The sequence below is a fragment of the Coffea arabica genome, chromosome 2e (assembly GCF_036785885.1).
Source record: "Coffea arabica cultivar ET-39 chromosome 2e, Coffea Arabica ET-39 HiFi, whole genome shotgun sequence".
NCBI classification, from domain to species: Eukaryota; Viridiplantae; Streptophyta; class Magnoliopsida; order Gentianales; family Rubiaceae; genus Coffea; species Coffea arabica.
The window spans coordinates 13,492,728-13,503,991 of record NC_092313.1 but is presented as its reverse complement, the minus strand read 5'-3'; the positions used below and the strand labels follow the sequence as shown (position 1 = coordinate 13,503,991).

Below are 11,264 nucleotides of genomic sequence, written 5' to 3'. Positions count from 1 at the left end.
TATTGTGAAGAATCATTTGCTCGAGAAAACGTGTATTAGACTGTTACTTCCATCCTTACACTTGAGTAGGCATGGCTGAATTTCTTCTTTGAACCAAGGCCTTGTTTGGCAAGCAAATTTTTTATCAAGTTTGTCTGCTTAAAGTTTTTTTAACAACTTTAACTATAGTAATCTCAAAAAAATTTTTAAAATTTTAAAATATTCAAAAATTTACATACTTCAAAAAAAATTTTACAACTTTTACAGTAAACTACAGTAAAGTTCTAGACAAACACTAAAAAAACTTACTTACCAAACGGGCCCAAGTTTGCCTCTAAATTCTTGGCAAAAACTTACTGAAACCTCTAACGGTGTTGAGGAGCTTTAGCTTCCACGACTGGAACCTTTTTGTGGTTACTAGGAGATTGGGATTTGGCTTCATCTCGAGAATTAGTTGCCGCACATTAGTTTGTTTGGATTGCTTCATATTTCCCCAATTTTATTTGCTTACATCATCTTTACAATTTCCAATACACCTTTTTATCTTCCCGATATCTTTTTATCTCACATACATCACATCACAAAAAGTACTACAGTAAAAATATCTCAAATAATCCCAAATAACTTACAATCCAAACAGACCTAAGCCTAAGTAATTATAGTTGCTAAACTGGAACAAATACACGCATGGACAAAATACGAACACAAATATATTCACATATGGCGCGCAAGCCCGCGCACACACAAAAATTAATGCATACATGTACATATACACTCTCCGTCTCACTTCAATGGTCTTTTTTTTTTTTTTGTCTATAATTTAAGAAAATTTAGTTAATTTTATTGGAAGAGTAAATCTAACCTACTAGTTTTTAAAAATATCCTAAAATTAATATTACTAGTATAACTAACCATTATGTTTTTATATTAATTACAACAATAATATTGATAGAGAGTTGCACCATTCAAGAAAATAAATCAAAGCAATTAATGAATAAGGTAACTTATATCACTGATAACAAAGTATATTAAATAAAGGTATTTTGGAGGCGTTAAGTTTGGATTGAGGGATTTGAAAGAGGATTTGAAATCCTCTAAAACCCCTCTAATTGTTTACATTATTTAGGAGGTATTTAGAGTTATAAATTACGAATTATTTTGTATGTAAAATATATTTTAATAATTGATGTATTATAAACCCAAATATCTATTAAACAATTCAAACAATTAAACCGATTTGGATGAATTTCAAATCCTTCATCAAATCCCTCAATCCAAATGAAGGTTAAATATATTTTTCAATTAAGTGGACTACAATTTGGAACACGGATGAAAAAGAAAAACAAGACTGTCAAAATGAGATGGAAGGAGTATATTATTCCCTTCATGTCATCAGAGTTAAAAGAAAAGCTTTAGGATTTTCCGTCTTTGAGTTTCCATATGAAGTGATGAATCACGTTAAAAGGAACGAGGCGAAACATCTTTCTGGCATTGTAAGCGAGTCAACTAAAGCTCACAAACTGAAATTTCCAAGTGCAGAATAACCTTTTTCTCCCCGTGTTTGCTGAATACCCATCATTCTTTAACAACGGATAATTACATAGTTTGGGTTACTCTGGTTCGAAGACAAGTTTGGATGTTAGAGTCGATAATTTTTTTTTTTAATTATTGCTGATAAAAAATACTACAAAAAAAAAAAAGAGGATTGTATGGAAGAACTTCCGAATATTTGGCGATCTCAAACGTGTCAATATCAATGATCACTCAATATTTGGATGATTATTATTGGTTAACCTCGCAAGTACTTAAAAAGGGGAAGAAAGTCTCCGAACTCTTGATGTCAAATGGAGACTACCAGCCGATAGTTAACAAAACTCCCGCATGAATTTGTGCACAAATGATCGAACCCTAAAACAGTGAGTAGCATATGGGTAAAAGAAAGCAAGAAGTCAAGATTCCGATGGCATGTGTTGTTAAGCAACAAAATCAGCTTTAAGAAAAGTGTGTGATTATACATCAGTAGCTAATTCCTCCATGATACAAGCTTTCACAATATTCAAGTTAGTTTTTAGAAAATCCAAGGAAATTGTGAGATTTTGAGAAAAAGCATGCAGGAAAAGATTCAGAAATGCACCATAAATCTGTCAAAAAATAAGGGTCAAAAACACAAAAGCTCACACAGAAAGCAGCTGCTGGTGATAGAAACCAGTAAAATCGGAGGGAACTAGCTGAGATTGATTGACTGAATGATGCATGCATCATTGCATGTAAATCAAAGGAAAGCACTAATGCAAAAAATGTTGGCAGCTGCTACCAATTTGCTAGAATTTGATACCAATTTGTTGGGATTTAGAGCATAAACTAAAGAATAACACTAAGAGTTAGTGCTGCGACAAAATGGCTTATTATAAGATCTTGTATGGCAGGATTGAAAGGGATCTTAAATTCTTTGTTCGAAAGCTCTCTATTTTGTAGGGCATACAATAAACACTTTTAACATAATTTTTGCTAACAAAATCTCAACAAAAAGCACTTGTGATTCAAAATACTTGAATTGGTCAAAAGATACCGAGCGTGGAACTACTCCTAAAAACTAACTAATAGCTTAACTTATTAACCAAATTGACATATTCTAAAGTTAGAAGGTTGCAGCAGAAGTTGCATTACTCCAACAAAAACTATGAAACAAAGCACCGTGGGTTTGTTCTCAGTTTTGGCGCTTGATACCATTTTGGTTGGAATTTAGAGCACAAACTAAGAAATAACACTGGGAGTTAGTGCCGCAAACAAATAGCTTATTATAAAATATCGTATTAAAGAACTAAAAAAGACCTTAAATTCTTCATTCATAAACTCTCTATTTGTAGGGCATACAAGAAACACTTTAACATAACAAATCTCCTAACAAATTTCAACAAAAAACACTTTTAACATAATTTTTGCTAACAAAAATCTCCTAACAAATTTCAATAAAAAATATTTGTAATTTAAAACACTTGAATTAGTCAAAAAATACGAAACATGAAACTACTCCTTACAACTAACTAACAACATAACTTATTAAACAATTTTTTTTGGTGCTAATTTATTAACCAATTTGACATATTCTAAAAACTATGAAACAAGAACCTTGGGCTTTTTTCACAAAAAAAAAAAAAAAAAACCTTGGGCTTGTTTTCGATGCCTCAAAGCAACTAGATCCATGCGTCCAAATCAAAGCACATATTCTAGATCTGACTCACATTATCATTCTCAAGAGTCATGAATAATATTCTCAATTTACCACGGTAAATCTTACTTAAACATGAAATATCAATTCCCAGCCAAAACAGAGAGAGAGGAGAGACCACGAATAGAAAAAAAAATAAACAATAAATAATGTCTTCAACAACAGAAAGCCTGTGTTTTAGAAAACCCTTGTGAGCGGAATATAAGTAAAACATGCAATGCATCTTTAGTAATGGAAAAAAAATGCAATTTTTAAGCCTAAGAACAATAACTGAGAAATCTAATATATCTCTTAAACATAGTTAACAACGAGAATTTGGAATATGCATGATTGTTCATTTGCAGCAATTAAAGCACAGCACCTTCACTTAATATACAGTGCAGAAAGAGAGAAGTCATTCTCTTTCACTCGAAGACAAATTTCATGCTTCTGATATAGTCCAACTAACATATACTATCACTCGAACTATAAACTATAGCATGTATACATTGACAAGAACTAGGCTCTAGTTTATGGCTAGCTTGTAGACAGGAATCAAATTTCAAGCAGTAAAATCCATTGATGTTTCCTAGCTCAGATGGGCTGCTGCTAACTCCTGCAAACAATTTTGTTCACACGCAAGCATAAACATTTCCAATCAGGAGTAAATTCAAATCATTTACCATGTTGTGAGAGAATATGTAACAATATAAATAATTGAAAAGCTGACAAATTGAATCAAGCTGCATGTACTTAAGTATTAACATCAGTTATCATGTCTCATATTGTCCTCGATTTTCACTTTTCTCCCTCAAATTCTATTTCAGACGGAGCAATAATTTGTTATTTAGTCTATTCTAGGCATGAGATACCCACAAAAAAAAAAAAATCTGGGCTTGAGATAATCAAGCTGTCATAGACATAATGAATGCCTGTTGTCTAATATGACTTCACATTTTTAAGTACTTTTGCTTACTTTAACTACCTTAAGATCATACATAAGAGCCAATTTCAAATCTTCGCTAAAATTTTAATGGCAGATTAGCGTTTGCGTTGAATCTTCGGGTCAAACTGTGAAAATGATTCCAGGAAGAGAACCTATTGATTTTCCACAGAATGTTTGAAATACTGCATTTATTTGTGTTGAAATATATAGGAGTCAAATGAAGAATTTTAAAGTTGAAAAACCAAATAGAATCATCAGAAAAAGTTAGTGTATGATGGAGCAGTTAACCCTATCGAATATTAGTAGTGAAAATGAAATCAAGATTCAAAAATGATATGCATAAAAGCTAAAAATTCAAGAGTCTAATAAGAAGGTGAGAACAAGAATGTCTTCATATTGTACCAAACAACATAAGCAAGAAAGACACAAGGACATTTTATGTTTGACAGTTTACATGGAACGTGGATACGCATATTTTCAAACCCTGAACTTGATAAATGAGTAGCAATACTTTTTTATTGTGTTTGCATAAAAATAGTTTTATGCAAAAAATTTAAAAATAGTCAAGAGGCATAAAAATTTAAAAATAGTTTTAGAAAAAGACCACAATAGAGTATATCAACTATCCACAAAGCACCAAGCAAGTTTTATTGATTTCCAATTTTTCAGCAAAACTAATTAAAATATAATTATATACTATAAAAAAGAATAAAATTGGATGATTACCATGATAATGAACATTTACAATAAATTCAGAATTTTCTCATTGTATTTATAGTATCAGAATTCATCAGGAAAAATTTGAAAGCTTGCAAGGTTTCACCGAGTGTATTGGACATAATTAAAATGTGTCTTTAATTTCTATTCTTTAGTTCCTACAAAAATATAAGTAGAGTAATTGACTCTTGAAGCTCAGTTACTCTTCCAAGTTTGTCCATTCGTATGTACTTCTTTTGAATGTTATTAAATTTCAAATATTGTTAATATTGAACTTCTTACAGAAGGCTATGGTAATGACAACTATAATAGTGCTTAGGATAGAAAAGTTATGATTTCTAGACTACATTACATAACTTTGGACACAATATTATGCTCAAATAACTGTTGTTAGGCAACAATATGAGATTTACTTCACCCATCAATTTCTCCTGTACACAGGCTTACCCAAGCAAGGAGTTCAACCTGATGTCCTTTGTGTTGATTTATAACATGCATATGCGCTTCACAAGGGAAATAGTGAATTTGGTACTTCAATCTTTAAAGCTGGTCAGATTGAATTAACTACGTCTCACAGTTTAGGGCCAGAATATGATAAAGATAGCATAGAATCCACTATTCGATGGTTCAACACGTTTCAAAAAAACTTACCCCGAATCTCAGATACTAAATTGCTTGGTGAAAAGAGGCCAAAAATGTCCTTCCAGTAATAAGTTATGATAAAACTGCAATACTTTGTCTTCAATAAGATAGGACACTCAATGACGGAGCCAAGGGGGGCAGAGGGGGGCCATGGCCCCCCCTAAGTTTTGAGAATTTTAATTCATAATATGTAAATATGTGTGTAAAATAAAATTGGCCCCCCCTAAATTTTTTCAATTTTAGTTTATATTATGAGAGTTGATATATATATATATATATATATATATATGAATTAGTCATCTTTGAATGGAATTTCAATTTTGGCCCCCCCAAAAAAAAAATCCTGGCTCCGTCACTGAGGACACTTATCACCTAATCGCTAGGAAACCTTAGGAAATTCTTTTTGTATTAGCTACAAAATGATGAGATATAAACGGGTGAATACAATATCATTTTAATTTGCATTGTGGAGTGTTTTGGTGTACATCTATTGCATTGATATCTTACTCCAAAAGCTAATTTTATCTATTCACTGCTAGGTCCTAATTTTAGACACTTCATACTTCATAAACCCAAGATTTTTAGTATCGTGCAAAACAAACTGACAACTATAATGCATCCTCTACAACCCAATATTCATCGCTTAAACTGTTATCGCAGCAATATTTTTGTAAGCCCATGTCCATAAGAAAGATTTTTAATCAAAATTTTCAATATCAGTCCATAAGCAAGCCAATAGTCGTATTTCACATAGACTAGTCCGATATAGTTTTCAAATGTGTAACTAGATTTAGTCATGAAGCACTTTGCAGTTCCTTTTTGCCCCAGTTGGAAATGCCTACACTAAAACATTTCATATGTTAGACTAACAAAAATTTACCCAATTTATTCCTCAATTAAAGAAAAGGAGTTGAATACCCTAAGCCAGCCTAACGTTTTGTGTGATTTACACATTCCCTCTTCGCATTATTTTTATTGCACCTTTTTCCCCTTCCATTAAGTCACATCAGCTTTGACAGTTACAAAAATTAAAAGCTTCAATTTTGGCCTTCGTTCATTGTTCTGCTATTCTTTTTCTCACTGCAAAAGCTTCTTCTCTCACCCATTTATAGAGCTGGAATTTTTTTGTTTATGTGGGGAATTACGGATTGAGTGGTAAGGGAGAGGGAGTATAAGTGAGAATTCTTAGATTCGAGACCCTCCACTTATGCTAATAAAATAAGTTCTCAAATATGTTTTACTTCTATTATATAAAAATGTCACAAAAATCAGTAAATTTGGCTCTAGCTTTTGTTCAAGCTGTTCCTTCTTAAATCATGAATATCAATAAGAGGTGAAAGACGTGTCAAAATATATCATACCACTTTGTGGACATATAAAAATCTCAAGAGAAATTTTTTTTTTCTCAAGTTAGATGGTATTAATCTCTGAATACTAGTATATGATTTTCTTTTGCTTATTAAATGGTTTTATTTTATATTCTATGATAGATTCCAAGGGCATGTGGTTTTTTTAATTTGTTGGCTCCTACTTTTAAGGGCAGTTTCCTGGAAAAAATAATTTCCTTTTCATTGATATTATTTCTATTAATTGCTAATTTGAGAGTATTAATGCCATTTTAATTAATTGTTAGCACTACCTATTAGTCGGAAGCAATTGCAATCAGAGTAACATTATAGGGGAAAGTACAAAATCACACCAAACATTAGAGGGCTCAACGCATTTAACCCTAGAAAAGTTATCATTGGCATTCTTAGGATTCCTTTTGGACAGAGTTATTGCGAGAATATTCAACATGTCAACTTAAAAACCTCAAGGAAATAGGTGGAGCCTAAGAAGATATAATCACTCCTTGGATGCTCTTTATTAACAAATATAGGGACAGCATCAATTATTTTATCTCAATAATTTCTGTCACATGTAGCCTAGCTTCATACCAAAACCAGGTATAGCTTTCATGCATAGCTTCAGTATCATATCTCTTGGTGGAAAACAAAAAAATCTAGAATGAAAAAAAAACAAGGTTAAAACGAGAAGAAATAACTCCAAGAAAAACTAGAGTGGCAGAAAACTCTACAATTTGAGTTGGATCCTTCATTTTATTTTATTCTGTTTTTTGGATGAACTGTCTAATAAAAACAGATTTGGATATAAATAGTCTCCATTAATTCGCCCTACAGTATAAAGATATTTGGATAGAGTGGTAATGTGGTCTAGGAATCCATGGTAGATGTTTGAACATTGTAAAACCTAAGGACTATTTCTTTAACAAGGCGATATTAATAGGGAGGTAAGTTTTGAATAATTGTAAAGCAATGAAAACATGATCAAAATAAGTAAAGCTGCTCCCTGAGTAGAGAAAGGAGACATGAGATTCAGTGTATTTTGGAGATGCTCCTTTGCTAACAAAAAAAAAAAAGGCCTTTTCATGATTGGGAACATATACCTACTCTAGATTGTAAAGAGAGATAGGGGCAATGAAGGGGGTGGGAACTGCAACGGTAGAGATTTCAGTATTATATTCAGGTATGTTGCCTGGAAGAATAGCGTTGGTTCACTACTCGGACCAACGCTTATGACATTCATATGGAATCTTGATTAGTAGGAAGGTTAAAAAGAAATTTTTGTTATTTTATGTTTTCAAATGCAAAAAGGCCATGGAGACAAAGTTTTTCACTATGAAAGCAAATGATTAGAAAAGTAAGAAGAATGCTGTGATCAATGGTGCAAGAATTTTAATTATATGAACTAGACAAGACTTTAATAGTGGGAGTTTGCAAGTGTGGTATCATGGATTATTGTGATTACCATTTTTATACACTGCTTGCTCATTCCTTCCACCAGCTAAAAGAAAGGAGTCAATATTCACGCTTTCACTTTTGGTGAAATAACAAATTTTAGCAATTTGCAAGGTTTAAGCAGGATTTAGTAAAAGCTTTTTCGTAGCAGACAGAAAAAAGATCTATGTCAGACATCATAGGCCATCAATCAAAGGCAAAGATAAAATCCTAACTTTTGCTTGTTCGTGAAAGTTTTGGAACAATATGCCTAGTCTCAAGAAACTACGCGTAGTGCTAGGTCACTATACATTAATCTTTCATTATTTTACTATTCTAATCCATTCACTAATCTCAAGATTCAAGAATAAGCCCCCGGAAGAAAACAAGAAAGGATCAATGATCATACTCATCAACTTCTTTTTTGTCTTAAAAAAGTGAGGTGATAATTAAATTAAAAACGTACGACAATATATAGCTTAATAATTCTGATGACAAGACATCAAAAACGTACTAGACATGTATCATTTTTCTTTCTGGGGATTGAGGAGAAGTACGTCCTTAGGTTGGTAGGGTGGCCATTGAGGGCTAAAGGGAGGACAATCAAGTTGTGACATTTTTGGAAAGACAGAAGAGGAAATAAAGGACTAGTGTCAGTTATATCGATTCTCCAAAACTTTGCTCTCTGGGACATGCTACCTGCTAAAAGCTTAGCAACTAATACTACGTACGAGCATGAATAAAGAATAAGCCAGTAGAATTATAAAAAAATCATTTGTTTTATAGACTTCTAGATCGATGTAGCATATCACCAAAATGAGGATTATGGTAGTTGGGAAGGAGATTCAAATATCTGGAGTGACAGCCGACAACACAGATTTGGCTTGTAAGACAACATGGGAAGAATTTGTCTGCGTCAATTTCCTCATCCATATGTGTAGAAACTCACATGCAGATCGAGTGTAAGTATCATGTGGACATTCATGGGGGGCACAAAATCATGCCGGATCCCAAAAGAGCCAAAAACAATTGAAAAGCTCATAATTTAAGTAAAGATATTCAATTAGGAAATTAGATTAATTAATAGTGTTTTTTTGCACTATGATATGAGAGAGAAAAGTATATTAACTTGGTCCGTCCACACACCTCCTTAGCTATGCTTAGCCTAAGACTACTATCGGAGGCTTTCTTGTTGGATAAGCCTAAACCTAAATCGACATGGTTCAATGGCCTAGACTTGATGCTTTTTAGGGTTTTTCACTAGGCGGGTTTAGGGTTTTTTGTTGTTTTGAGATGAAGTCTTGGATGATCACAAGAAAGGTATGAACTCTAAGAGCTAGTATGGCCTAGTCAAGTGGTCCTGAGTTCTGAGCCTCCTGACTTTTGAGTTCTGACCTTAAATAGTTAAACTTTTTAACCAACAATTCCTGTGTCTAACTTCCTATATTCTTCTGTATCCTCCGTCACACTCACATCTTTCAGCAAACTTGTGCAATTGGTGGTATGTTTTCATCACCCGTCATTTTTCGCCTAAATTTGCATCCCAATTTCATTTCTTGAAAGAAAATCATGTCATTAGTACTATGCAGATATGCACTATGCAAGAAAGTCTGAATAAAATTTACCATTTTTTTTTTCAGTTCTTTCGTTTAAGCAGCTCAAGTGGACTGCTTGAAATGCTTGAGTTGATGATGATCCTCATGCAGCTTGATTGGATTCTTCTTCTTCTTCTTCTTCTTGTAAGGAATCCCTCTCGCCTTAGCTTGGCACTCCTTAACCTCGCGTAAATAAACCCGAATAGCTCCATTACCAAAAGGATTCGTCTCGGGGGATCCTCCGTTTTCTTCATATGCAGCTCTAAGCCTTCCAATCAGGGCATCCAAGCTTCCCCAGGCTTGCCTGAGAGGACAAGTACAAGGAGCAGGAGGATCAGGCTGTCCAAAGAATACACAACCATGTAAATGAACCTTAGTTTTTCCGAACTGATCGAGGTATCGAAGAAACTCAAGAACATGGTTGCAGTTGCACTGAGATAAAGAGACTGGAGGCCTCTGATTTTTTAGGTACTGGCCGAAAGTGTTCCAGTCTCTACGTTTTTGAGATTCATATCGACTTAAGGTGGTCGTGGTCTGGGGCTGCTGCTGGTGGTTTTCACCGGTGGATCGCGAGGATCCTTCGATAGGATCTCTAGGCCTCTCAGCCGAGATAATTGTTGTTGAAGAACTCATGGGAATTTGGCTAGAAATGGTAGGGAAAGAAAGGGGGAGAAACTAGAAAGCTGAAGAAAATGGTATAGAGACTCTAGTGCAGTGGAGAAAGATGAAGATCACATCTTGAGTCTACTTGAGGGGACGTGTTATGGGCCCTTAATGGGTGCTTTTGTTCCTCTTTTCTTCCACCTTCCCTTTCTTTCTTCGTTCCTTTCTTTCCCTCCTCTCTCTCTCTCTCTCTCATTCATTTTCAACTTCTTTTTAAATATATTATATATATGTGTGCATCTATAATTAGCTAGGGATCAATGCATCATCATCTCTAAGATTATTATTATTGTGATTTTCGTGTGTATCAAATATCACATTTTATGATTCCCGTGACTCCAGAGCAGTCGGTGGAACAAGCATGGTACAACAATAATATGTCTTGTTCTTTATTGTTTTTTTTTTCTTTATCATTTATTTATAACACAAGGGGCATCAACTATTTTTTGACTGGATAATTTTTGGTAAAGATTGACTCAGGTAATTTTTTGATGCTGATGCTGCAGTACTTATTGCTTAATTTGTAGTAATTTCGTTTTATGGTTCAGCTTTAATCGAGTAACACCTTACTTGGCACATTCCCGCATTCTATTTATGCACCATTAGTAATTCTTGAGAACCTTAATTGCTTATTTCCCAACACTGGTCAGAAAATCCCCTAGGGTGTTTTCCACTAAGGATACTGTAGCAGTCCAATTAGAAGCATATAGGTTCTTAAAAGTATCATGAGTTAAAAG

At 33.6% G+C, this 11,264-nt stretch overlaps 1 protein-coding gene across 1 annotated transcript; it reads right to left on the bottom strand.

Annotated features, from left to right (window-relative positions):
• Positions 1-3,581: 3,581 nt before the first annotated feature.
• Positions 3,582-10,694, bottom strand: LOC113731076 (protein LIGHT-DEPENDENT SHORT HYPOCOTYLS 10-like). Its single transcript, XM_027256134.2, has 2 exons — positions 9,895-10,694; positions 3,582-3,803 (listed from the first exon to the last, which is right to left on the bottom strand). Exon 1 carries the CDS (start codon positions 10,495-10,497, stop codon positions 9,928-9,930), a length of 570 nt encoding a protein of 189 aa, XP_027111935.1. The 5' UTR covers positions 10,498-10,694; the 3' UTR covers positions 3,582-3,803; positions 9,895-9,927.
• Between the last annotated feature and the right edge of the window lie 570 nt (positions 10,695-11,264).